The sequence below is a fragment of the Sus scrofa genome, chromosome 2 (genome assembly GCF_054392235.1).
Source record: "Sus scrofa isolate SSC_HxYL_T2T_F1_AM1 chromosome 2, Sscrofa_HxYL_maternal_Yorkshire_Landrace_v2.0, whole genome shotgun sequence".
Classification (NCBI taxonomy): Eukaryota; Metazoa; Chordata; class Mammalia; order Artiodactyla; family Suidae; genus Sus; species Sus scrofa.
In genome coordinates, this window is record NC_139384.1 from 13,787,083 (window position 1) to 13,814,568 (window position 27,486).

General features: G+C 58.2%; 1 protein-coding gene across 3 annotated transcripts; it reads left to right on the forward strand.

Annotated features, from left to right (window-relative positions):
- Positions 1-624: 624 nt before the first annotated feature.
- Positions 625-27,133, forward strand: CNOT12 (CCR4-NOT transcription complex subunit 12). 3 transcript variants are annotated; one of them, XM_085011114.1, is made up of 12 exons: positions 625-752; positions 3,620-3,727; positions 4,788-5,421; positions 7,159-7,228; positions 11,848-13,380; positions 15,336-17,458; positions 24,190-24,544; positions 24,758-24,908; positions 25,003-25,130; positions 25,811-25,968; positions 26,206-26,278; positions 26,696-27,133. In XM_085011114.1, exons 2-11 carry the CDS (start codon positions 3,634-3,636, stop codon positions 26,264-26,266), a joined length of 5,307 nt encoding a protein of 1,768 aa, XP_084867240.1. In that variant the 5' UTR covers positions 625-752; positions 3,620-3,633; the 3' UTR covers positions 26,267-26,278; positions 26,696-27,133. The 3 variants fall into 3 exon arrangements, with proteins under 3 accessions (XP_084867240.1, XP_084867239.1, XP_084867241.1); XM_085011113.1 differs by lacking the exon at positions 625-752 and adding an exon at positions 3,121-3,305; XM_085011115.1 differs by lacking the exons at positions 625-752; positions 3,620-3,727; positions 4,788-5,421; positions 7,159-7,228; positions 11,848-13,380 and adding an exon at positions 14,434-14,681.
- The last annotated feature ends 353 nt before the right edge of the window (positions 27,134-27,486 follow it).

Here is a 27,486-nt window from a genome sequence, read left to right on the forward strand (position 1 = left end):
GTATGTGTGTGTCGTGGGAGTGGTTGGGGTGTAGTCTGAGGGTGTGTGGGAAAGAATGGAGTATGTGTGCGGCTTTTCTTACTGGAGGAAAGGGGTATGCCGCATTTTTAAGTTAGGAATTTATATCTGGGAATGGGGCATGACAGGAGGTAAATGAAAATGAGCAAGGAAAACAGCTTCCAGTCATCCCCGTGGTTCTAAACCTGGAATTATACACGTGGAGTGGCCACGTTGCGGAGGCTCTCAGGTGTTTTGCCACAGGAAGCCTTTCCAGTCCGCCAACGGTTACCTTCTTTCTAACCGTGACTCTATGGTGCTGCAATCAGTACAAGGAGGCTGGGCCTGAGGATTGGGCAGTCCTAAAGCAGTCTCCTCTCTAGGCAGTCGTCTCGGTTGCCATTTTGCCCAAGCGCTCTTTAGCTGTTGAATTGCGTCAGTTTCGCCGGGGTCTGAGCCTGGGGCGGGCCCCTCATTTGCAAGGTTCATGAATAATTGAGTACCTGGGCTGCGCCTATTTGCATACGATCTGGCGAGTTCTGCGGGCTCTATCCACTCCTAGTTTTCACCGGCTCATGGATATTCATGAGGCGCCTTGGGGGCGTGGGCGTGGGTGGAGCTAGGGGCGGGGCCCCGCCAAGGCTCGCACTGGCTTGGTCCCGCGGTGACGGCGGCAGCAGCGGCGGTAGCGGCGGCTGAGACTGGCATCGGGGCACCGAGCCGGAGCCGAGCGGAGCCGGATCCCGGGGGAGCGCGTGAGTGCGCGGGGGCGGGCAGGAGGGTGAAGGAGGGGGCGGGGTTCGGGAGAGGTGGCGGCGGGGAAAGGCATGGAAGGAGTGGGCGCTTTCCAGTCGGGACCTCGGTTGAGATGGAAAGGGGGATCACTAGGAAAGTTTGCAGGGGCCGGGGGGCGCGTGGGAGGCGGGGGACACAGGGGAGCTGGAGCGTGTGCGCGGGGGCAGAGGGTGCACGGTCTGGCGCTCGTGCTGGCCGAGCCAGAAGAAAGGGGGGAGGGGGCGAGGGCTTGAGGCGGAGCCGGGGGCGGGCGGAGCTACTTGAGGGACCCCCGCCCTCTCTTTTCCCGGGGCCTGGCTAGCCCCCTCCCCCGGCTCCCTCGGCACGCCCCCAGCCACCCCAGTCCGCCCCCACCCAGTCCGCGTCGCCAGTCTGTTCGCCGGCTGCTTCACATCCCGCGCACAGGTCCTCCGCTTCTGCCGCCACCGCCTCCTCCTCCACCCTGTTCCTCCTCCTCTCCGGCTGCTGCCGGCCCCTCTGTGTCCAGAGCTCCCCACTGGGCCCCTCCAAACGGCCCCTCGCCCCGGGCTGTTCCGTCTTCCCGTTGGCCCTCCCTCTTCCAGCAGTTCACAGGCTGTCCCTGCCGACCTCTCTGGCCCCAGATCCGCTGGAGATCCCAGGGTCCATAGGGGTGACCCGCCTTCGGCGATGCTTCTCTGGGCCTCTGCCCCGGGGCTCGAGCTGCCTGGCCTCCCCCACTGCCCTTCTGGAGGCCTGTGCTCCCGGGGGTCAGCTAGTCTCCTCCTGACTGCTGAAGGTGGGGAGTGCTCAGAGCTGCTGTGAGTTTACAGCCCTTGGCTCTGGCCTTGGTCACCTGGGTTTCCGGGCTGGGGCCTCTGGGCTGCCGCGACCCCCTCTTCCTTTGGGGAAGGCTAACCCTGCTTCCTTGCTGCCGCGGGTCACACCGCTGAGGTGCCCATTAGGACCCCAGCTGAAAGGGTGTCTTGGTTTTGGACCAATTTGTCTCCATTTCTCACCACCCACACCATGTCCCTGGTAACATGTTCAAGGACAAGGAAACAGTCTCGTGTTTTATTTTATTTTATTTTTTCTGTTATGTGCCTCTCCTCCGTGCCCACTTGGACAGGCTCTGCAGGGTTACCCACCCACCCACAGGGAGCATCCTGCTCTGGGGGATTGACCCCCATGGGTTTCTCTCTACCCCTTCCCTGTCCCCTCCCATTTTCAAAACAAGCTGAGGCAGGGTCAGAAGTGAGAGGCAGGTGGGTTTTGCAAAGCTTGGGCACTTGAGGTCCCTTCTTGGGATTTGGTGCTCTCTTCCATACCAGCTGGAGTGGGGTGACTTTGGGGAAGGCGGTTCCCACTGCCAGGGGGCACGCGGCGGGGGGTGTGTGCCTTGGGGGGGGGTTGGTGCTTCAGGAACCAGGACAGGAACTGAGAAGGTGGTGGAGTGTCTGAAGAACAGGTGATATGACTGGGGCCTGTGGGAGAGAAGGTATGGTCTGGAATGCTGGGAAGAGGAGGTGGTTACCAAGGCTGTTGGCTCATTGGTGACACTGAGTGGAATCACACCAATAGTGGCCAACATTTACTGGGCATTTACGTGTGAGTTAGGCATTGTGCTCAGCAGTTACGTGCATCCTCTCATATAAAGCTTCTTAATAGTCTCAGCAACTGCATCGTTCACATGGGGAAACTGAGGCTTAAAGCGGTAACAACATGCTTAAGGTCACAGAGCTGGAAAGCGGTAGATCCACCCAGCATTTGAATCCTGGTCTAGCAGATCCGAAGCTCCTGTTACCGGCGTCTCAGGAGGGGCACCCATTTGGCTCCTAACATAGGGCTGTGTCGCTTGGTTTACAATTTCTCCTTCAGCCTCCCTGCAGACCCCTCAGGTCAAGCCTAGGCTGGTGAGTGATGCCCACAGATCACCTTTTCATAGGCTGTGGCTCTTCCCACTGTGGCTGTCCTAGGAGGAGGAACCCCAGGGAGTTCTCCCCCAAGCCACCCCGCCCCCCGGATGTTCTCAAGCCCTGTCCCATTCTCCCAGCCCCGGCCCAGGCCCGGGCCGGCTCCTCCTTCCTCTTGGCGAGGCCTTGGAAATCCAGTGGGAGGCCATTGCTATGGCAACAGGACTAGGCCCTGACTTTACCTCATCAAATTCCAAGCTGAAGCCAAAGCGATTGAGAAATTAAAGAAAAAAATGTATTCCAGATGTTTACTTTTGATTCCTTATTTTTCCGTGTTTGGATGAGACAGCTCTGAGGGAGGCGGGAGTGGGGCAAGGATATGGAAGGAGGAGGGGGAGAGAAGGGGGAGACGGAACCACTCCCAGCTGCAGGAGGGAGGGAGAGAAGGAGGGGGAGCAGGAAGGGGGAGGCAGGCAGGCTGGCAGGCAGTGGGGCGGAGCCCCAGGTTGGGGAGGAGCGGGTTTTTTCCCGTCTCCCATGAGGTGATTCACGGAGACACTTCAGACTTTGTGGACCTCTTGCTCGGCCCCTGCGTAGATACCTCGAGGGGGGCCACCGGACCCAAGGGGGGCCTTGGGAGTGGTGAGTGCGGTGCCTTAGAGAGCTGGCCGGAGGAGGGAGCAGTGGGTGGCTCCCTGAAGCTCCAGGACTTTAGGGTTAGGAGGCAGGAGCTGGAGAGTGGTCTGGGAAGAGTGGGGGATGTGGCTGCCAGGGGCCTTCCTTGACCTCCTCCAACCCCCTCCTGAGTTCCCTCTTCCTGTCCCACACTTTTCCTCTGCCAGACTTCCCTCGCTGAGCCTACTGCCAACGCCCAGCCCTTTTACTCTCTCTCTCTCTCTCTCTCTTCCTGGGTCTTCAGCCACCCCAGCTCACACCCCTTCCCGATTCCCATGCAGGTCTGCTGCATGTGATGAAAGTGTCTGCTCTCAGGGAAGGCACAGCCATGGCTTCCCCACCGCCCCGGGAGACGGAGGAGGAGCTGGGATCTGCTGGCTCTGAGCCAGGTACCTATGGGTGCAGGGTGGAGCGGGGTGGCTGGGAGGCGGGTGGGAGTGGCCAAGGTGGGAGTGGCTGAGGCTTGGCCCCCTACTCTGTCTTGGGCAGCTGATGACTCTGTTAGGGTGGGCGTGAAGGCAGAAGGAGGACTGAGGATGTGTGGGATGAGTTTGAAAGGTTCTCAGCTCCTGTTGAGACCCTTCAGAACTGTTTGAGATCATAGCTCTCCAGCAGATGAGAGCGTACCAACTGTCACGGTGAGGTGGGCCCTTCCGGCGTTTGACAGAGGAGGAAACTGAGGCCTGGAGGGAAAATGCCATGCACCGATGGGTGTGAACCCAAGCCTCCTGGCTCCCTGTCTAGACGCCTTTCTTGCGCTGAGCCGAATGAGTGGGTGATAAAGGATTCTATTAGAAGGGCCGTGGCCATGAGTAATTCAAGGTCTTTTCTTTGGCATTGGAATGCCTTATATAGAAGGTAGGTTTCTGCTCCTGGATTTTTTTTTTTTTTCTCTGTAGCAGATTTACTTCTGTTTGGCTTAGGTCAATAGTAAGTTTGCATTCCTGATTGCACACCGGATGACAGTGGGAAGGTGGCCTGGGTGTGCACTGGGGGAGGGCACAGCCTGGAGGCAGAGTAGGGAAGCCGAGCTGGGAGAGAAAGTTTCTTATGGCTGGTAGTCATGTGAAAGGAAAGGACAAGACTGCCCAGGTGGTGGGCTGGCTCCTTGATATGGACGGGCAGGTGTTCATTTATTAGCTCATTTGCTCATTTATTCATTCATTTGATAAGAGTGTTTACCACGTGTGAAGTGGGTACAGGGAGAAATAGGTGCCAGGCTTAAAGAGTTTCAGTTTATAAGGGGGATGGACTAAACATGTTGGGAATTAGGAGATGGGAGAAGATGTTTCTGGGGTGTGTATGGAAAATCACGGAGGGCCTCGTGGAAGAGGTGACATTTGACTTGTACTTAGAAAGATGCGCACACACCGAGTGTGTAGGGTGGGATACGAAGTTCTGCTGCCTGTTCTTCTGATATCCTCCCAACCAACCCTTTCCTTTCGGTAGGTGACCCTCGAGCCAAACCCCCTGTCAAGCCCAAACCCCGGGCCCTGCCCGCCAAGCCAGCCCTGCCCGCCAAGCCCAGCCTGCTGGTGCCTGTTGGGCCTCGGCCCCCCCGGGGTCCTCTGGCTGAGCTGCCTTCTGCCCGGAAGATGAACATGCTGGCGGGCCCCCAGCCCTATGGTGGCAGCAAGCGTCCCCTTCCCTTTGCACCCAGACCTACGGCTGAGGCCTCTACCGGAGGGGAGGCCACCCGGGAGCCCGGGAAAGAGGATTCTGCTAAAGAAGAGATGCCCCCCTTGACGCCACCGGCTCGATGTGCGGCCCCGGCAGGTGTGCGCAAGGCGCCTGCCCCCTTCCGTCCAGCCTCAGAGCGCTTTGCGGCCACCACCGTGGAGGAGATCCTGGCCAAGATGGAACAGCCGAGGAAGGAGGTCCCGGCCAGCCCCGACCGCCTCTGGGGTTCCCGCCTCACCTTTAACCAAGACGGCAGCTCAAGATACGGCTCCAGGACGTATGGTGTGGCCCCAAGTCCCAGGGAGGCGGATGGCAGGACCCTCTCTAGGGAACAGTCCCAGGAGGGGCCAGCAAAGCCTCCCGCAGAGTGCCCTGGAGAGCCCAGCAAGACCCCCGAGGAAAGGTGAGGGGTGGGAGGCTGGAGGGAGAAGTGAGTGCCGGCCCCACCTGGGAAGGGGATCCTCCCTCTTAGGTTAGTTGTGCAGTGAGTGCGGGCGGACATTTCTCCAGCAGTGTAATGATTACTGTATCTTTTTACAATGATAGTTTTCTTTACCGGGTTGGTGTATGTTTGTAGCAGAGTTCAAATGTACAGTATGGAAGTTTATTTTTAATTTTTTTATGTCGAGAGCCAAGCTTGACCTCACTCAGTACACAGCTAGGCTGTTTCGTGAAGGGGATGTTAGACCTATTTTATTTAATTAATTTGTATATCATTAAAGATTTGTATTTTTTTTTTCTTTTAAGGGCTGCTGCATCTGTGACGTATGGAAGTTCCCAGACTAGGGGTTGAATCAGAGCTGCAGCTGCCAGCCTACACCACAGCCACTGCAACTCGGGATCTGAGCCATGTCTACAACCTACACCGCAGCTCGTGGCAGCACCAGATCTTTTAATGCACTGAGCAAGGCCAGGGATCGAACCCTTATCCTCGTGGATTCTAGTCGGGTTCTTAACCCTTCTGAGCGACAACAGGAATTCCCATTTACGATTATTTTTTTACTTTCTTTTTAAAATATTATTTTCCATCATGAGACCCCTTTGAGAGAGGAGGAAACTGAGGCTCAAGAGTGACCCCCATGGTCCCTTAGCAAGTGAAAGACAGAGCTGGGGTTTGGATTCAGATCTGTTTGATTCCAGTGTGTGCGCTGACCTGCTGGGATGTGTGCGTGCGCCCGTGTGTGCATGCATGCGTGCGTGCGTGCCTGCATGTGTTAGTTTGAGGAGGGCACTGTCTGGCTGTGTGGGAGAGTCTGATGGGAGAGATGAGTCATGAACACACCTTGATGTCGGGCCAGCTACATCCCTGCACAGAAGGTACAGCTAGGTTGGAGACTGTTGCAGATACGAAGAAGGCTGAGCCTTGGGGGAAGAGGCCCAGCTACACAGCAGCCATCCTCAGGCAGCGAGAGCCAGCTTGAGGCCCAATTGGCCCCTGGGCCCTTGGTGGCTCCCCTGGGCCCACGGGCCCCCTCCCACTCTTGCTGCTGTGAGGGCAGGGCTGCTGTGGCCTGTGTTGAGCTGCTGGCTCAGACCCCTGCCCTACCCTGGGCTGCTCAGCCCTGGCCACCAGCCCTTCCCTTCTCTCACCTGAAAGTTACTGGAGGGCAGGGTGTCCTATCAAGTCTTTGTCCCAGGCCTGGGCTCCCAGGAGGTCACACCCTGTCCGGGCAGGGTTCCGCCCTTCCTTGTCCCCTCTCCCTTGCTCCAAGCCCAGCTTAAGAGGAGCAGCTTCAACTTGGAAAATCACTCTTCCCTCTTCCCCCCTCTCCCTCCCCTCTGCAATTCCTCAAGAAGTATTGGCAGGGCAGCAGGACCAGCTGCAGCACTCGCCCTGGCTGCAGGAGAACATTAACCCCTTACAGGCTAAAGGAAGGAGGAGTTGTCTTGGGGGGGGTGGCATGGAGGGGTCTGGGCAAGCTGGATGCTTTTCCCCAAGTTGCTGGGGGAAGTTAACCCTTGATGGGCAGATGGGGAACAGGCCCTGTCTCCGGGGCACTTTCTCTGCGGAAAGTGCACAGCGTCTCTGTCCCCCGTGGTTCTCAGCAGGGCACAGTAGTAAATGCCTGTGGCCGATGGAGGGGGGACAGATGGGACTTCTCCATTCTTTGCCTCCATTTCCCCTCTTTCTCCCTCGCAGGAACTCCCCGTCAGACCTGGCCTTCAACGGGGACCTGGCTGCGCCAGCCAGCTCTGAGCCACCTACTGACGTGAGTTATCCTCCTATTTTGAGTCAGAATCATGGAATTTTAGAGTTGGAAGGGTCATCTGAGATCATCTGTGCCACTTCACTGTTCAGATGGGGAAACAGAGGCGAGGAGGAGGTGACTTGCCCAAGGGCTGGTCCCAGGACGCAGATTTCTCAACTCCCAGGCCACGGTGGCTAAGTGTGGCTCAGGCCCCGAAGCTGCTTATCGTTTCCATGACAACTGTCATTGACTGCCTACTGTGTGCTGGGCGCATCCCAGGAATGCTGACTGACTTAATCTCTGTGCTAACTCTAGCGAGTAGGCCTGTTGGTCCCACAGGAAAGGTGACACCAGGGCTTACAAAGGTTAAGTAACTACTCAGGAGCTGAGGCAGGATCTGAAGGGTCTGACCGCCTGGACCACCTTCTCAGGGTTCAGAAGAGAGGAGGAGTCCTTTCTTTGGGGTTTCCTGTTACTGCCTGCACCCCCGGCCCCCACAGTGGAGGCAGAGGATGGCCGCCTTGCTTTCCTGGGTAAATAATACAAAGGGTGCCCTTTGCTAGTCAGAGGCTGTCCTGTCTGCCCTATGGGGGCGACCTGGCTCTATTTTTTTTTGTTTGTTTTTTGTTTTTTCTAGGGCCGCTCCCACGGCATATGGAGGTTCCCAGGCTAGGGGTCCAATCGCCTATGCCAGAGCCATAGCAGTGCCAGATCTGAGCCGTGTCTGTGACCCACACCACAGCTCACGACAACGCCAGCTTGTTAACCCACTGATCGAGGCCAGGGATCGAACCCACGACCTCATGGTTCCTAGTTGGATTCGTTAACCACTGTGCCACAAATGGAACTCCACGACCTGGCTCTGTTCATTTGTCCATCCAGAAGTATTTTCTGAGCCTCTCCTGTGACCCGGGGGCTGGGGAAACAGCAGAGAACAAAACACCCACTGCCCTTGCTCTCTAGGCAGTGAGCTGACCTTCTAACGCGGGGAGCCAGGTACCCACACAGCCGTCCCTGTGAACCAGCAGATCCATAGCGTGCGGTGTGTCAGACAGGCTCTGGGGGCGCGGAGTGAGGGTGGTTGTGAAAGGTCTTACTGTAGAGAGGGTGAGGGAGTGAACTGTGTGGGTATTTGGGGAACAGTGTTCTTGGCAGAGGGAACAGCAAGTACAAAGGACTTGGTACCTTCTTGGCACAGGAGCCGGGATGTCTGCATTGCAGTGAGAGAGAAGGAGTTGGGCTGTAGCGAGGACCAGTTCCCAGAGGTGATAGGCCAATGGCACAAGGTTCCTGCCACTGGGAGGACCTTGGCTTACATGAGGGGCAAAGCCTTTGAGGGATTGGAGGAGAGGAGTGACCTCTGCTGGCCTGGTTGTAAAAGGTCCCCTTTCCCTCTTGGTTGCTGGGAGTTGAGGGCAGCAGCAGCAGCAGGGACCAGGCAGGGCTTTGGGATAACTTAAGTGAGAGATGATGGTGGCGTGGACCCTGGAGGTAGCTGGGGGTAGAGGGGGTGAGCAGGCGTGGACTCTGGCTAGAATCTGAAGGTGAGGTGGGTGGATTTGCAAGTAGATTGGTAGGAGGAGAGAGTGTGTGCAGAATTAAGGATGATGCCAGGGCTTCTGGCCTGAGCGACTGGAAGTGTACCCTTTACTGAGAAGGGGACTTTATGGTGAAGCAGGATGGGGGAAATCGGAGGAGCTTGCTTCTGGATTTGTTGACTTGGGTATGCCTCATAGATGTCCAGGAAATGTCAAGTGGGCAGTGGCCTCTTTGCATCTGGAGTGCCAGGGACCTGTCAGTGTACAGAGGGTGATAAAGACCCCTGCACTCACCAAGGGAGTGGGTGTGGCATAGGACGGAGGCCTCACAGAGGAACCTGGAAGAAGCAGGAAGGAGCGGCCAGCATGGGGCGCTGGAGGCCAAAGAATGAGTAGCTTCCAGGACCAGTGGTCAAACACTGCCCGTGAGGCATGGCAGGTGAGCCCTGAGAATGGGCTTTAGCTGCAGGAGGTCCTGGGTGACCTTGAGCCGTGGGGTGGCAAGGTGAGGAAAGAAGCCTGTATGGAGGGGGTTCCACAGAGAATGGGCGAGAGGTGACAGACACCGAACGGAGAGCACGTGTCTAAGAAAAAGGGAGAAGGGTGGGGTCAACAGCACGGGGTGTTGTTGTTTTTTTTTTTAAGACTGAAAAAAGGAGAGCAGTTTGCTGATGGAAATGATCCAGGACAGAAGGAAAAAAATCAGTGATGCAGGACAGAGAGGGGAGGGTTGGCCTTAGCTGTGAGCAAGGCTGGTTCTGGCAGGGAGCAGAGCGCCTGGGCTCCCGTGCAGGCGCAGGGCTGTGGGTGAGGGGTGCGGGTGTCCTCTGCTGACGTTGCTCAGGGAAGGACCACAAGGCTGTGGGCTGAGAGAGGCCGGGAGGAGGTGTGGAAGCTCGAGGAGACCAGATGGGAAAGCGTTGCCTGGGAGGCTGGGGGGCGCGTGGAAGGGGCGGCGGGTTGGCTGGGCCGCTCTGGCTCTCGGGCCCGCCTAAGGGCAGGGGTGGCACAGCTGAAGTGGGACCCAGCCCTCCCGGTTGCATGCTTTTCTGCAGCCATGTCCAGGCCGCCTGCCCGGGTGCAGCTTTGAGGCTGTGAGGAGCTGTGTGTAAACAGATTGAACAGTCGGGTGAGGGAGGGAGTTCAGTGAGCCGTGTAAAAAAGGGACTTGGGTGGCGGTAAAGAGAGAAGGGAGGGCAGGAGGGGGTTAGGGGCTGGGGGGAAGGAAGGAGGGTTAGTGGTTGTGCTTCTCAGAGGGGCTGAAGGAGTAAGGGCAGTGAGGAGATGGACAGAGGGAGCTGGACAGATGGAGGTGGGAGTGGGCGAGCGACACTCATTTTGAATGAGGCTCTTGGGAGTTCCGGTCTCGGCTCAGTGGTTAATGAACCTGACTAGTTTCCATGAGGACGTATGTTTGATCCCCGGCCTTGCTCAGTGGGTTAAGGATCCAGCGTTGCCGTGAGCTGTGGTGCAGGCCAGCAGCTACGGCTCCGATTGGACCCCTAGCCTAGCATATGCCGTGCGTGTGGGCCTAAAAAGACAAAAAAAAAAGAGGATGAGACTGTGGAGGGGCAGCAGTCAGGGGTATGACTCTGGGAGAGCTGGATCGCAAAGTAATGGGGGAAACAGGTCAAGAAGCAGAGCTAGGGTGCCGGACAGGGCGACTGTGGCTGTTGGAATCGCTGCCCATTACAAGGGGTGGCGGTGGGGAGGGTTGCAGTGATCCAGGAGCTTTGCTTTTGAAGGAAGGAGGGGTCTCTACGGGGCTCAGACAGGAGGGATTCTGGATGGTGGAGTTTAAGGGCACAAGCTTTACGGAGGTGTAGCTGATTTGCAAAGATGTGTTAATTTCTGCTGTGGGCATGAGCTTTAAAACCAGAGATTTAGGAGTTCTCTAAATTGCTGGGTTAAGCACCCGACTAGTATCCAGGAGGATGTGGTTTCACTCTGACCTTGCTCAGTGGGTTAAGGATCCAGTATTGCTGTGAGCTGCTGTGTGGGTCACAGATTCGGCTCAGATCTGGTATGGCTGTGGCTGTGGTGTAGGCCTTAGCTGCAGTTCGGATTCGACCCCTAGCCTGGGAACATCCATATGCCATGGGTGTGGCTCTAAAATAAATAAATAAATAAACCAACCCAGAGATTTGTTGGAAGGTGGAGGGGATGGAAGTTGGCCTCGAGAAGGAGGCAGGATGGCTCCCTGTGCACAGACCCAGCAGTGACGGTGTGGGAGAAACGGCCCCACTGGAGAGAGAACAGGACCAGCGTGACCTGGGGCAGGGGGCAGAGGTCAGATAAAGCAAGACTCACTTCACTGCCTGGGGACAGGCCGAGGGGAGGGGTAGAATGCCTGGTGCTGGTGGCCCCAGTGCCCCACAGCATCCATTCTTCCTCTGAGTCTAATCCCGAGAGGCCGTGTGCATGAATCTTATTCAAACCTTACCTAACGCTGTGGCCACCAGCTTCAGGGTGCAGATGGGGAAGCTGGGGCTTAGCATGACAGGAGGGCATATGGCTTAAAAGAGAGGGTGGCTTCAGGCCAGGTGCTTCAGGTCCCCCGGAGCCTTTTGCCTGCATGCCAAGGCTGCCTACCTCCTTGGGTGGAGCTGGGACCTGTGGATGCCCAGAGCAGGGTGGAAAGCTCCATGCCTCCCCCATAGCTGTTCCTGGGAGCTGGCCTGGAGCCCCACTCTGAGGCCAAACCTCTGCACACACGGACGGCCAGGTTCCCAGTTTGCCTTTTCCCTTTATAAAGCCAGGGTTCTTGATCCATGAACCATGGGCCTTTGGGAGGTCCTTGGAAGAGCTTTGGGGTGTGTGAGTGGGAGGGTTTGAACCACCTGGAGTGCCGTGAGTGATGCTCAGGGAACAAGACGATGTGCATTTTGTGGAGAAGGGGCCAGAAGGAGGGGGTCTGTGAACCCTAAGAATCCCAGACACCCTAAGTCAAGGTCATTTGGGAGCCTCTTGCTGCTGTCCTGAGGGGCTGTGCCTCGGAGCCCTGGTTTCTCCTGTGGAGCGAGAGGATGAGGCAGCCACAACCTGGGCCCTTGGGATTGGCCGCTGAGCAGTGAGTGATGGCTTTTCACCTTTCTCTCGCAGGTTTCCAAGCCTCTGGTCCCCTTAAGTCCAGGCCCCACCTTGGAGAATGGAGACTCTGCCGCCCCAGCCTTCGGCCCGGAAGCCTCAGGCCCAGCCCTCACGTCTCCCCACCTTTACTCACCTGATAAGAGTTCTCACCAGTCACCGCTTCCAGAACCCCAGAGCCCTGGGGTTCCCGGGGCTTCTCCCTGCCTCCCCAAGACTCCAGCATCCCCAACCATGGCCCCGCCTGGTGAGGGCTCCTGCCACCTACCTAGTCTGGGGCTCCCTGTTGTGGAACCCCCAGAGGCCCCCAGACCTGGCAGCCCTCTCCTTCCGGAGGTCTTGGGGCACCACAGCTCAGAGCAGCCCCCAGCCGCCTCGCCCCAGCCCCTGACAGAGGGTGGAGAGTTGCTGAACCTCCCTCGGACGTTTCCATCTGGGGAAGTGGCGGCCACTGGTGATGCGGCTGTCCGTCCAGTCACCCTGGCTCATCGCCGATTTTCCGAAGGTGTGCTCCGGCCCCCTGGCCAAGACCAGGAGAAGCTGGGGGGCTCGCTGGCTGCCCTGCCCCAGACCCAGGGGAGCCAGTCGGCCCTGGACCGTCCCTTTGGGAGTGGGACCGAGTCCAACTGGAGCTTGTCACAGTCCTTTGAGTGGACCTTCCCAACACGACCCTCAGGTCTGGGGGTGTGGCGGCTGGACTCCCCGCCCCCTTCCCCCATCACTGAAGCCTCTGAGGCCGCTGAGGCTGCGGCTGCATCTGCAGCTGCAGCTGTGGATGCTGTGGAGGCTGGCCACTGGGGTGGGTCCAGCAGGGAGGAGGGATTGTGCCTGCAAGGTCCAGGGGCTCTAGCAGCTCCAGAGGGGCCAGGGGCACCAGCAGCTCCAGAGGGGCCAGGGGCGCCAGCAGCTCCAGAGGGGCCAGGGGTGCCAGCAGCTCCAGAGGAGCCAGGGGCACAAGCAGCTCCAGAGGGGCCAGGGGCACAAGCAGCTCCAGAGGGGCCAGGAAGGCCTGGTTCTTGGGTGCAGGTAGATGATCTGGGCACCTCTTCAACTCAAAAGGGCGATGAGGAGAGCCATCCCCAGTCCCCAAGTGGTCCCCTTGAGCCCCTGTCAATAGCAGGGGACCCACCTGGACCAGCGTTGCTGCAGGCAGAGGAGAGGTACGAGGAACCCGAGCTCCTGGCTGGACGGGAATCCCCACTCCCTCTGGCCACCAGGGAGGCTGCCCTACCCATCCTGGAGCCAATCCTGGGGCAGCAGCATCCGGCACCCCCTGACCAGCCCTGTGTCCTCTTTGTCGACACCCCTGACCCTGGGCAGGCGCTGCCTGCCAAGGAGGGGGCCATGACCCTGGCCCGGGCTGAGACCACCCAACCCAGGACAGAGGTTCAAGACCCCTGTAGGGCGTCCCCTGAGCCTGCAGGCCCTGAGAGCAGCTCCCGCTGGCTGGATGACCTCCTGGCTTCACCACCACCCAGTGCAGGAGGTGCAAGGCGGGGAGCCGGATCCGAGCGGAAGGATGCACAGACCCCAGGTGCCTGCTCTGAGGTGAGGAGTGGGGACGGGGCTCGGGATGGAAGCCAGGGCATGGGAGAGCGTCCTTCTTTCAACATGGATTTCATGTGTCAAGAGCTTGGGATCCAGCCGTGAGCAAGGCGCCTATGGACAGGACCCTCAGAGCTGTACTGTTGGCTGGTGGAGCAGAGGGTACGGCATGGTGCTTAGAGTTTAGTCGAGTGCATATCAGAAGTCAGATCCACCCCGCTGAGGGGTTTTGGGAAGATACCCGAGCCTCTGCGCTTCTGAGGCCTTTCATGCTGACATGTTCCTCTTAGGCTTGTATTGTGGGGAAGATAGATATAGAAAGTGCTGGGTGCAGTGCTTGGCACATACTGAGTGTTCAGTCCATTATTCCGAGTGGTGTTTTGAAGGGCACCAGCGTAGCTACCAGTTAGATCGTGGGCCCTGGAACCAGACCGCCTGCCTCCGTCTCCTGGCTCAGCACTTTGTCCACGTGTGACCTTGACCATGGGTCTTCCACCTGTGCCTCGGTTTTTGCATCTGTAAAATGGGGAGCTCTACCTTCTGGTAATGGCGAGAACTAAACAAGCTGTAGTACCTGTAAAGTACTAAGAACAGCGCCTGGCTCATCATGAGTACTGGCGAGTCTCGGCTTTTATGAAAGTAGTTACTGTTGAGCTCAGACTTGCCTCTGTAAACACGCCGCTGAGGCCCAGAAGAGGCAGAGGCTTGTGCAAGGTTATCCAGCAGGTTGGTGGCTGGGCCAGGCACAGAGCTCCAGTTCCAGGGCCAGCGCCCTTTCTTCTACCAGGCTGCCTGGGAATCGCAGGGCTGGGGTCCAGGTGGCTTTTGAAACGGTATTTTTCAAATCCAGCCTGAGCGGGTAGGGGTGGGGCTGGAAGGAAGGAGGAGCCAGGGGGCCTGGTGGGGGGAGGCGGGGGAGGTGGGGAGGAGGAGCAGGAAGGAGTTAAGACCAGGCTGGCTCCTGCAGTAGGTGTGTCTGTCCCGGGATGTGGGTGACTCAACTGGCTTCTGGGCGGGGCTGCCTGAACTGCAGCTGCTCTGAAGGGAGCAGGGCCAGGGCGAGTGGAGCCAGAGCCAGAGCCGTCGGACAGGTCCGGGCGAGGGGAGCGGCCCAGCCCTGTCCAGGCACCCGCCGCACCCAGTAGCCCGAGGCGGGCAGGGGGCAGGAGGCAGGGACCATGGCCCGGCATGGGGACAGGGAGTCCAGCATGTCTGTCTTGGAGAGGCTGCTGGCCAACGCGGCGCTGCGGGATGAGGCTGGCCGGCTCCGTAGCCCTGAGCCCAGGGCTCCCCCGCCCACAGGAGTGAGTCAGGGAGTGTGGGGTGGGGTGCATGGAGCCCTGGCTGGGTCTTTCCCCTGTGCCGGAGGAGGCTGTGCTTTCTGCCTCCTGGGGAGGCCTAGGCAGGAAGGTGCTTTCCTAGGGAGGAAGGGGCTGGGAACTCACCCGGGGCCAGAAGGGTTGGGGGTGGGGGTGGAATTTTGCCTTGGAAAGAAGTGATGGAGGGGCTTTGGGTCTTGATCTCTTCTAGCTTAAAGTATACCCCCACTCCCCTGTGAAGCCCACTCCGCCAGGCAGCCTTTCTCCTGGTGGTTAGCCAAGTGTTGCCCAAGGGCTGTAAACATGACCACGGGGTCATCAATTGAGTGGCCGTGGCATGCCAGGTGCTATGCTGAGTACTTGGCTTAAATGGTTTTCTTTTTTATGGTACATCCTCATATACCACCCCATGCTGTAGGAACTGGCCCCATTTAAGGATGAGGACGCTGAGGCCCAGAGTGGTTAAGTGATTTGTCCAGGGTCACACAGCTGGGATCCAAACCCAGACTTTCTGGAGCCAAGGTGGAGCTCTTGAGCACTAGGCAGTGCTGATTTTCATTTTGGATTGATTCCCACCTTGATTGACTCTAAGCATCATTTTTTTTGTCTCTCTCTCTCTCTTTTTTTCCTGATTCCCAGGGACTCCTTGGATGGGCCCAGAAGGATCTGCAGAGTGAATTTGGGATTGCAGCAGACCCACATCCCAGCCAGTTTAGTCCTTCCGGCTGGTCCCAAGACACTTCTCAGGACTATAGCCTTGGGAGTACAAGCCCTAGAGGGGACCTGGGCCTCAGAGAGAGGGACTGGACCAGCCAGTGTGGGCAGGGAGTGGGGGAGGGGAGCTCTAGGGAGTGGGCCAGCAGATGTGGCATCGGCCAGGAGGAGATGCAGGTCAGCCACCCAGATGGGAGTGGAGCATCTGCCCCAGGAGGGCTCATGGGCCAGGACTGGGAGATTGGAAAGCCAGCCCAGCCAGGCGCTCCGCAGGGCCAGGAGGTGGACGTCCAGGCCTGGGAGTTCAGAAAGAGGGATTCCCAGGGCTCCTACTGCAGCCGGGATGTGGCACTCCAGGACCAGGAATTCAGGAAGAGAGATTCTCTGGGTACTTGCAGCAGCCGAGACATGGGCCTTCAGGACTGGGAATTTGGGAAGAGGGATTGTCTGGGTGCTTACACCCGCCGGGATGAAGATGAGCAGAGCCAGAAACCGGGGAAGAAGGACCAGCTTGGTGGGTACAGCAGCCAGGACGCAGACCAGCAGGACCAGGAGTTTGGGAAGAGCGATTCTTCCCTGAGCGTCTACAGTGGCCACCGTGCAGAGCAGCTGGATCAGGATTTCGGAAAGAGCGCTTGGATGGGGAGCTACGGTGGCAGGGGCAGCCCCGAGGCCCTTGGCTCCCAGGACAGAAGCTGCGGAACGAGAGTCCTGAGTGCTGGCTTCAGCCCTGAGGAAGCCCAACAGCAGGACGAGGAGTTTGAGAAGAAGCTTCTGAGAGGCAGAGACAGCCCGGGTGAGGCCAGCAGAGATGCAGGCTGGCCTGAAAAGACCGAGACTGGGGGCTTGTTCGGCCCCAGCAGCCCCCAGTCGCAGGATGGGGCCCTGGGACAGAGAGACCGGAGCAGCTGGCAAGGTGGTGGTGCCAGCCAGGAGGTTGGAGGGCTGCGGGGAAGGCAGCAGGCAGGGGACCTGAGCCCCGGCGATGCTCACCAGGAAGACAGGGGAGCGGGGCAGCGAGGCTGGGCCAGCGACTTCAGCCTCGGTGTTGTCCCCCAGCCAGAGGTGGCCTTCAGCCCGAGGCCGCCAGACTGGAGCAGCGACTTCTCTATGGAGGCTGCCGAGAGGAGCCTTCAGTTTGGCATCATTGGCAACGACAGAGCGAGCGGTGCTGGCCTGAGCCCTTCCTGCGAGATGGGAGGCGGCCCCTTTGTTCCTCCTACGGAGACCTTGGCTGGGACCATGGACTGGAGTGACCAGCTGGGCCTTAGGAACTTGGACGTGTCCAGCTGTGTGGGTTCTGGGGGCTCGAGTGAAGGCAGGCAGGATGCCGTGGGACAGATGGGCTGGGCAGACAACCTGGGCTTGAAAGATGTGGAGCCGGCTGGCCGTCTGGAGACAGGAGGGTCTGAGGAGCCCAGGGGAACTGGACTTGGGGAGAAGGACTGGACTTTGGAGGTCGGGGTGAGGGGCAGAGATCTGGCTGCTGCAGGGGAGGTAGGAGGCCACGGCCACGCTAGAGAGAGTGGCGTGGGGCAGACCGACTGGTCAGGTGTGGAGGCGGGAGAGTTCCTGAAATCCAGGGACCGTGGGGTGGGTCAGGCCGACTGGACACCTGACTTGGGGCTGAGAGACAGGGAACTCGGGGCGGGCCAGGGGCACTGGGGCGACAGTCTGGGCCTGAGGAGTTTGGAGGTGCCCCGTGACTTCGAGTCTGAGGGTTCTCAGGGGCCGCGTGGATGCGGAGTGGGGCAGATGGACTGGACTCAGGACGCGGAGCTCCAGGATGCCGAGAGCCCGGGTGCACCTAGCGAAGCCAGAGAGCATGGGGTGGGGGAGGTCAGCCAGTCCCCAGAACCAGGCCTGAGGAACACTGGCGTCTCCTCCCCTGGCCTGGATGCCAGAGAGCCCTCAGGGGCCAGGGAGCTGGGAGTTGGTGAGACAAGTGGGCCAGAGACCCAGCGCCAAGACCACACCTTGCCTGCCGTGGAGACCTGCCCTGAAGACCACGAAATGGATGTAGGGGAATCCCCCGGCTTTCGAGCCAGGTAAGGGGGTGCCATCCCGCGGTGGGAGGGGAGGTGTGCCGGCTGTCCCCAAACTGCACCCCTTCTAAGGGGGATAGAAACTGCTTTCTCCCAAGGGCTGGAAGTGGTTTGGAAAACTGAGGTGATTTTTTACTTGCATCTTTCTTTTCTTTCTTTTTTTTTTTTTTTAGGGCTGCACCCACACCATGTGGAAGTTCCCGGGCTAGTGATCCAATCAGCTTCAGCCACAGCCACACCTATGCAGGATCCCAGCCACATCTGTGACCTACAGTGCAGCTTGCAGCAATGCCAGATCCTTAAGCCACTGAGCAAGGCCAGAGATTGAACCAGCATCCTCGTGGATACTAGTTGGGTTCTTAACCCACTGAGCCACAATGGGAACTCCTTTTTTTTTAGAGGATTGAACTATGATCCATAGGTGAGTTCCTTTTCAGAGTGATCAAAGGGAGTTCCCGTCATGGCTTAGTGGTTAACGAATCCAACTAGGAACCATGATGTTGCTCAGTGGGTTGAGGATCCTACATCTGTAGGTTGCAGATGTAGCTCGGATCCCACGTTGCTGTGTCTCTGGCATAGGCCAGTGGCTACAGCTCCGATTGGACCCCTAGCCTGGGCACCTCCATATGCCAAGGGTGTGGCCCTAAAAGGACAAAAGACAAAAAAAAAAAGTGATCAATGGGATGTTTGAGGTGTGACTTTTGCAACTCATGCTTTAGGCTTCCTTGGTGACTTTGTGTTGTGAGTGTGTTGAAGGAAGTGGCCCATGTCTTGTCTTTAGACAGTTTCTGGGGGCTGTTCCCTGGGCCTCTCTGTCCTAAAGCCTCAGGTTCTCTGGAAGCAGAGCAGATGATGCTTTCATAGGCCAGGGAAGGAACCCTGCTCATCTTCTGGTCTGAGCACTCCAGGTCAGGGTGGAGCGGGCAGTGGCGCTCATTTCTTGCAGCGGTTAGGACCTCGGTGCTACCTGCCTAAAGAGCCTCCATTTAAGAACCCGAAGGTCATTGAAACCTGGCACCTGGCCCCATGACTTGGCCTCTATGCACAGAGTTGTTGGAAAAGAGCTTTTCCAAAAAAACCCCAAACCAGTAGTTGTATGAGCCAATCCCGGTCTGTCTCCGAGATTTTTCTGTTCTAAAAGCAACTGAGGTGATTTCGCACCTGGTAAGGGTGCTAAAAAGGCATTGCATCTATTTCGCGAACATTTTCATCCACTGAGATGGGGTTTCATTCTCTTGACGGAGTAGCAAGTTTGACCTGAAATTTTTCAACCCTGGAGCTTCGTACCGGCCTGAGAGGGAGAAGGCAGGGGCCAGGGGTGTTGGGTGGGAGCTGTGTTATAGGTGGAAGCACCTGATGATAGCAGGAGGAGGGCAGGAGGGACCACGAAGGGCGAAGAGGCATCTGGGGTTGAGAAGAAGGAGGGACAGGGAAGGTGGGCAGAGTCTGAGGCCAGGATGGTGCCCCCAGGAGCGTTTGGGGGCTCAGGCTGCTGACGGGGAGATGGAGGAGTGTGGGTGGAGGTGAAGTCCTCTGGGAAGGAGGTGAGTGCACGGGACCAGGAGGCCAGAGGCTCCTGGGGTCCTGCACAATGTGCCAAACTAGTCTGAGCTTTAACCTTCCCAGTGGGGGAGGGTGTGAGCTCCCCGTGGTTCCTCTTCCTGGCACTCTCAGAGCTCCATGGTCCCTGGCGCTTGGCTGCCCACCTCATCCCCCTGATCTTCACACCGGCCCTGTGAAGCAGGAGAGGGGATTGTATCATCTCCAGTTTGCAGGTCGAGAAGTGATGCGACCTGCTTAAAGTCACAGAGTCAGCAGCGCCTCTCTAACTTTTGTACCTTAAGTGCCTTCAAGGCTCTTGGAGGAGTTCTCTTTGTGCCTCAGTGATCCCAACCAGGATCCATGAGGATGAGGGTTCTATCTGTGGCCTCTGTCACGGGGTTAAGGATTCAGCATTGCCGTGAGCTGTGATGTAGGTTGAAGACGCGGCTCAGATCTGGCATTGCTGTGGCTGTGCTGTAGGCCGGCAGCTGCAGCTCCGATTCGATCCCTAGCCCCATATGCTGCAGGTTCGGCCCAAAAAAGCTTAAAAAAAAAAAAAAAAAAAAAGACTTTTAGACTACCAAGCAGCGGGACCCACAGCCTTTACCTTTCCCTGAAGATTGGGGTGGCCCTCGAGAGGGGAAAGCAAGAATGTCTCCCCTTACTTTTTTTTTTTTTTTTTTTTGTCTTAACCCACTGAGCGAGGCCAGGGGTCGAACCCAAGTCCTCATGGATACTCATTGAATTTGTTGCTGCTGAGCCACGATGGGAACTCCCACATCTCCTCTTCTTGAGGATGGAGGGAGAGGCTGGCTGGGGGACTGGGTTGGGGAGGGGAGGTTATCCTCAGAGAGGCGGGGAGTCTTCAACGCTCAGCCCTCCGAAGCTTGGTCTCCATCACACCTTTAAAACACTTGGGTTTTCCTGGCTGTGTTATATGTTTGGAAAACACTGTATCCTCAGCAGGCATTTGGGAGACCTGGGGAGTTTGGATATTCGCCCCCGAAAGCACAGGCGTAAGGAAACCTATTTGCCTTTCTCTAACATGATGCCTCTGGAGCTTATTTGACTGATATCCAAATGCCTGGTTCTCTGAGCATCTGACTTAGGGAAATTCTACACTCTGGAGAGTTGCTCTTTACAAGAAAATTTGGAGGTTCTGGTAACGAGAAGTCCTTGAGGACGACTCAGAGCCGGTTGGTTCTGGGCCTGTCTGCCAGGTTTGGGTTCTGATTCTGCCACCACCTCTGTGACCTTCAGCAAGTTCCTTCTCTGCTCAGGCTTCCTCTGTTGAGTCTGTAACTGGGAGTAACTGACGCCTGGCACCCACGGGGCTGTTGGGCTCGAAGTTCATACACAGGGCGTGGTAGAAACCTACCTGGCACGTGCTCATCACTGACCAGACGCTGCCCACTGGTTTTTGTGTCTGTTTTGCAAACGTGGGATGGATGTGAGCTATCCAGAAAGTGAGGCCCTGGGAGGAGTTCTCTTGTGGCCGCAGTGGGTCAAGGATCTGATGTTGCCACTATGATGGCTTGAGCTGCTGCTGTGGCACAGGTTCAATCCCTGGCCTGGGAACTTCCACGTGCTGTGGACAAGGCCAGAAACAAAACAAAACAGTGAGGCCCTGGGGGACATTTTCATCATTGTCCTGTGTGGAACAGAGCTTCCCCTGCCGGTGGTCATTGGCCAAACTGGTGTCTTACAGAACAGGGACAAGAGCGGCGTTGGGGAGAGTGGGGGGAGAGCTCCCCCCGCCCACCGCCCCCTGCCCCATGTCTGGACCACCTTGTCTTGGTGGGAGTGGCACTCATGGGTCTCCCTGAGAGCTGTTACACTACACTGTCCTCTCCCTGGCCTCCTGGTCATCTTTTGCCCCTGCACCTCCCCCCGCACCTGCCTCCTCAATGCAGAAGCATCCCAGCCATTTGGGAGGAGGGGGTCTTCACAAAATGTCAGCTGAGGCCAGCTCCTTCATTCCGTGGGTGGGGAAACTGAGGCCCAGAGAGGCAGTGTGACTTTCTCAAGGCCCCACAATTTGTGAATGTAGCTTCCTTCACATTCCCTTGGGCCCCAGCCCTATGGCCATCTCTCTGGGTCAAGGTCAGCTGCTCCCCTCTTTGGACACATCACTCCAGCTTCAGTCCTGACCGCTCTCATTTTGGGTCTTGGAGCCTCGAACACCAGGAAACTGATTTTTTTTTTTTTGGCTCTGCTCCATGCCACCCATGTTCATACCTGGAGTGGCAGTGGCGGGGTGGAGTTGGATAGCGTCCCAGCCCTCAGGATCCTCGACGTCCAGGTGGGCGAGTGGTTGACATGGTGTACGATGAGACAGGTCTTTGGGCTGGGAGCCTGTGTTCAGGGTGACCATGATTATCCTAAAAATTCATCAGGGGCTAACCGTGTGCAGGGCACACATTTCTGCCAGCAGACCCGGCACCGTGTAGGTATTTGTATTCTCCCCATTTTACAGATGAAGAAACTGAGGCTCAGAGTGGATAAGTCACTTTGCCAAGGTCATGGGCCTGGGGTGCAGTCGTATCTGTACTGGAGGGGGCAGTGCCCAGGACAGGTTCCTGACCTGCTTCCCTACGGGGGAGGGGCACAGATGATAGGTATTCTGGAACCTTCGAGGTAGGAAGCTTCTCCAGGATGGGGAGATGGGCGAGGTGGGGGTGGTGGTTAGGCAGGTCTGCACCGCGCTTCCCTCCCTGACCCCATGGCCACCCCTAGAGCCCGCTGTGCTCCTCCACTGCCCTCCGCCACATGGCCAGGCCAGGTCTCGCTCTGGAAGTGGATCTTTCCATCCGCCCCGTCTGCTCTTTCACACCCCCTTAGCTCTCTGGACCTGCCCTCAGCTTCCTCTCAGCCTCGCCCTTGGGAGAAGCTTTGGGCAGGGCCTCCTCAGGCTGGGTGGGGTGCCGCCGCCCCTTCCCTGCCCGGCCTCCCTGATTTTAAGCAGCAGGGTGAGCTGGCCTTGGCCCCCATCCAGGCTGCTGCTCCTGATTCTGCTGCCTTGCTGCTCTTCTGCTGCTGCCTCTGCCTCTTCCCTCCCTCCCCACACTGCTTTAATTTCCATCTGTCAGCAGCTTGTGGAAGGACAGACTGACACACTCTTGCTCCAGCCCTCCCCACTTCCGGCCTCTTACTGACTCAACTGCCTCTCTCCCGCTCCAGTCCCAGGAACTCATGGCCTGGCTTCCTGGCACTGCCCTGCTCTCCTTTCCCACGCTCATGTGCATGGTGCCTGTGTGTGTGTGTGTGTGTGTGTGTGTGTGTGTGTGTGTGGCTCTGCTGTGCTCGTGGTGGGCGTGCGTACCAGGCGTGTGTCAGGGAGTCAGATGAGCCATGCACACTTCCTTGCAGGAGACGTGCTGTGCGTGTGTGCAGGTGTGTCTGTGTATTTCAGGGGGTCCGCTGGACAACATGCAAGCTCCTCATGTGAGGTACGAGAGCTAGCGAGAGTGTGGTGTGCATGGTGTGTTTGTGTCATGTTTTGAGGGAGCCGCGGGCAGAAGACGCAGACGTGGCATTGAGGTGCAAGGTGACCCAGCCTCTCGTTTTCTCGGCAAACATTTGCTTAGTCTCCCTCCTGCCTGGGGCTGGGCCAAGTGCTGGGGGCACAGAGGCCACGGGGACCCCGTCTTTGCCCTTGAGCTGCTCACAGACGGGCAGTGGGGACCTAGAACCATGGATTCCATGGCAGGGGCTGGTACAGGCAGAGCCCAGGGCTTGCAGGGCTGAGGAGGGTGTGGCTGGGGGAGGGGAGCAGGCCGGCTTCAGAAGAGGAATTGAACGGCAGGGAGAGCGAGTGGAAGGGGGTGGGGAGCTTTCCAGGAGAGAACAGCTTGTCCACATACACAGCCGTCTGTGAGGGCCGGGTGTTCTGTGAGCCTAGGGCACAGGGAGGGATGACGTGGAGGGTGGGGGCTGAAGAGGCCAGATGGGCAGATGGGCCAGTACCTAGCTCATCCCAAGGAGAGTGACCACCCAGTCAGGTGCCCCTGGGAGGGACACACTGACAGCATCAACAACAGGGATGGCAGCAGTAATAATAATGTAATATTTATAGTGCACATACAGAGTGCTAGGACTGTGCTAGGTGCCTTCTTTTTTTCTTTTTTGTATTTTGTTTTTTAGGGCCACAGCTGCGGCATATGGAAGTTCCCAGGCCAGGGGTTGAATTGGAGCTGCAGCTGCCGGCCTATGCCACAGCCTTTGCAGTGCGGGGTCCGAGCTGCATCTGCAACCTACCCCACAGCTCATGGCAAGGCTGGATCCTTAACCACTGAGCAAGGCCAGGGATTGAACCCTCGTCCTCATGGACATGGGTTTGTTACCACTCAGCCACAACGGGAACTCCCTATTTTTTTTTTCTTTTTGTGGCTGCACCTGCAGCATATGGAAGTTCCCAGACTAGGGGTCGAATCCCAGCTGCCGGCCTATGCCACAGCACCACTGGATCCAAGCCGCAGCTGCAGCATCCATACAGCAGTTTGTGGTAACACCAGATCCTTAATCCACTGAGGCCAGGGATGGAACTCCCATCCTCACAGAGACAGCGTTGGGTCCTTAACCCATTGAGCTATGAGGGGAACTCCTGTGCTAGGTGCTTTAGTTGTTCACGTCATTCCCCCGGTGATTCTGTAAAGTTAGAAGACACCAAGGCTTTTCCAGGTGAAGGGGCTCATCCAAGTCACAGTAAGCAGTGGACCTAGGATTTGAACCTGCCGGGCTGACCCAGGTCATGCCCTCTGTGCTGTGTTGTGGGAGTTTTTCCTGATGGAGTTTTTCCTGAAGGAGTCTGGGGAAAGCATGGACAGAGGGAGAGGGAGAGGAGTTCCTGTCATGGCTCAGCAGGTAAGGAACCTGACTAGTATCCATGAGGACGCAGGTTCGATCCCTGTCCCCACTCAGTGGGTTAAGGATCTGGCTTGCCATGAGCTGTGGTGTAGGTCGAAGATGCGGCTCAGATCCTGAGTTGCTGTGGCTGTGGTGTGGGTCTGCAGGTACAGCTCCAGTTTGACCCCTAGCCTGGGAACCTCCATATGCCACAGATGCGCCCTAAAAAAGACAAAAAGAAATAGAAGAAAAAAGAGGGAGAGGTGGGGAACGTGCCCTGTGAAGGGGCTTCAGGGAGGGAGACGCAGCCCCCCGTGACCTTGTCCTCTGGTCTGTCTCCTTTGCAGCCTTGGTGGATGCCCAGCCCGCTCCTCGCCCTCCGGCTCCCAGGCCCTCCTGGAGGCAATGCTGGCTGCCAGCAGCTCCAAGGCAGCGGCCCGTCGGGAGTCGGCAGGCTCGGGCCCCAGGGACCTGTTGGAGGAGGAAGGGGCCACAGCAGGTGCTGACCAGGGAGAGTCTTTGGAGCCTGGCAGGGACCCTCTGCCTTCCTGGAGGCCTCAGCCTGATGGTGAAGCCAGCCGGACAGAAGAGGTGGATGGCACCTGGGCCCCTGCCGGAGCCGGGCAGAGCGAGCAGGGCTCGAGGCGGCTCCCCCAGGGCCCGCCCGCCAGCTCCCCCAGTCAGGATTTCTCCTTCATCGAGGTCAGTGGAGGGGAGCCCAGGGCTGTGGGTGGGCTGTCATGGGGGGTGGAGTCTGAGCCTCATGTCTGGGGCCTCCCCTGTCTGCGTGGCCTGGAGCGGTCTCACTCGGGAGGCGGAAAGCATGAAGCTATAGCCTGCAGCTGTGAGGGGCTCCTGTGGGACGGGGCAGGACCAGGAAGGCGATGGCAGTGGTGGTGTCATTGTTTTGAGCAGGACACTGAGATCCTCGACAGTGCCATGTATCGGAGCCGTGCCAACCTGGGGCGCAAGCGTGGGCACCGGGCCCCGGCCATCCGGCCCGGGGGGACCCTGGGTCTGTCGGAGGCGGCAGAATCGGACTCAAGGCTCTTCCAGGACTCCACAGGTAGGGCCAAGGTATCATTTGATGACACCTGTCGTATCTGGGGGTGGTGTGGGGCGGGGAGGTCCGTGCTGAGCCCCTCTCTGGGCTCTTGCAGAGCCGCGGGCTTCGAGGGTGCCATCTTCAGATGAGGAGGTGGTGGAGGAGCCACAGAACCGCCGGACGCGGATGACCAAGGGGCTGAAGGTCAACCTCTTCCCTGGCTTGAGCCCGTCAGCCCTGAAGGTACCATCTGATCGTGCGGTAGACACATTCAGCCATCTGACCAGTAGCCACCTCGCATCTTCTCTCCATCCATCCTGATCCCCTTTTTCTTCTGCCTCCACTCACTCTGCTCTCCCTGTGCCGGGCGCTAAGTGGGATGGAGGGAAGAATGAGGCGTGTTTAGGTCCCAGAACCTCACGGGGTGGCAGGGGACGTGAGCCGTCTTTAGCTCTGGTGAAGGGAGAAATTTAGGTGTCACTGGGAGGTATAGGTAAGAGGTGGGCTGAGGGCAGTGGGATGGTGGGGATGGGGGGTTAGATGGGGGAAGGCCTCATGTAAGCATTTAATCACAGCGTCAAGGCACCCAGAGGAGTTGGCTGTTGGGACTGGGGCGGTGGGGAGGCGTTCCAGGCAGAGGGAACAGAACCCGAAGAGGCCCCAGGGGGTGGGGGGAGTCACGACAGGCTTTGTCCAGCCTCGTTAGTCTGCATTCAAATCAGCAGTGTCTTTTCGAGGGCCTGCCGTGTGCCAGGCATGGCTCAGTGCATCTCTAAGCGACTTCCCACCCAATGGGGCAAAGGGACCGTGGAGGGGTCTGAGCCTGGTTCTGGGGATGGCAAGGCCTTGGGAGAAGCCCAGCCTTCTGTGGGTGTTCCTGTCTGTGCCTCTGACATCTGTCTGCTCCTGGGCTCGTCTCTCAGGCCAAGCTGCGCTCCCGGAACCGCTCGGCTGATGAGGGGGAGCCGACAGAGAGCAAGTCGAGCCAGAAGGAGTCCGTGATCCATCGCTCCAAGTCCTGCAAGGTCCCGGGGCTGGGCAAGCCCCTCGTGTTACCTCCCAAGCCAGAGAAATCCTCAGGGTAGGTGACGTGAGTGCCAGGCGTGCACCGGCCTCACTGTGTTGGCCTCGAGAGGCAAACCCTGCTTTACAGGAGAGGAAAACTGAGGTTTTGAGGTGGTTGACATGCCCCAAATCAACGCTGTTCGGTCAGTGCCAGAGTGCGGATCTCCGCAGCCAAGTCCCAGGCCACCTCTTCGGTGAGAAGGGTGTTGCTCTCTCCAGGACTCTCTTCTAACCCTTGCCCTCTGCCTTCTAGGTCAGAAGGATCATCGCCTAACTGGCTGCAAGCCCTGAAGTTGAAGAAGAAGAAGGTCTGAGAAGTCACTGAGGTAAGGACGTGGACTTGGGCCTGTCTGGGGCTGGGAGCAAGTTCAGGGCCGAGTAGGGCCCGCCCTGGACAACTCTGGAGGCCCCAGACCCTCTTCCAGCCTTGTGCTCTCCGTCTCTTTCTCTGTGAGGCTGGTAGCAGACAGCTGAGGCCGAGCTCCAGGGCCTTGGTGGGTCCCTTGACTTGGGGGCATCCATTCCCACCTTCCTTCCTGGGCTCAAGGATGTCCCTGTAGCTGGCCCGTGTGTGGTCCTCCCGCCCTTCCAGTCTGGGCCGCCTGGGGGCACTCACCAAGTTCAAGGTCCCTGAGCAGGGCCTTCTTCACACTGGCTCCCCTGGGTGGGAGGGGCGGGCAGAGCCCAAGGGTCTTGTCTGCCCCCACATCTCCACCCACCTCTTCTCTTCCCTCCTGTTGCAGGTCCTTCCCATCTGGCAGTCTCAGGCAGTGCCCATCCCTGTGGGGTCCCCAGCGAGGAGACGGCTGAGCCCCACCATGCCCCAGGCTGCAGCCTCTGCCCCCTCCACCTCTGAGGGGCGTCTGGGGAGGCACAGTTATGCACTTTGTATCATCTTCCCAACTTCCCCCACACCTCCCCTCCCAGCCCGTCCCTAGTGGTCGAAGGTCTTGGTCCCTCCCGCCCTCCCTCGCCCTCTTCCCGCCTCCCTCTTTGCTTCCTCCCCCAGCCTCCTTGGGTTTTCTTTTGATACCAGTTTATAGCATTTTTTATAAGAGCCTTTGATTTTTGTAACGGGCCGAGCCCAGCCGCACCCCAGGTCTCCCTCCACCCTGCCAGGTGCCCCACAGAGACCGAAAACATTTTGCCACTTGAAACAATAAAGTTTTTTGGGAATTGGTGCTGCCCAGGTGGTGGTGTGTGGTCGTGGCGCCACGTCCCCGTCCAGGCCTGTACCTGGGGAAACGCTGGTTCTGTCCCAGGCCCATGGGGAGCTGACTCTGATGCCGAACCTGGCACTTCCACTGCCCTCTCTGTGCTCAGTGACTCTGAGGAAGGGGTATGGGTGATGATGGGCCGATCACCAATTCACACGACCCACACATCTCAGTGGCTTAACACACAGAGGTTTATTTTCCATCCCTAGCTCTGTCCGGGGCGCATGGGGGTTAGTGGTGAGGACACGGGGCACCTTACAGTCGTTCGGAACCCAGGTTCCTTCCCCGTTGTGGCTCAGCCGTCCCTGCAGCATCCA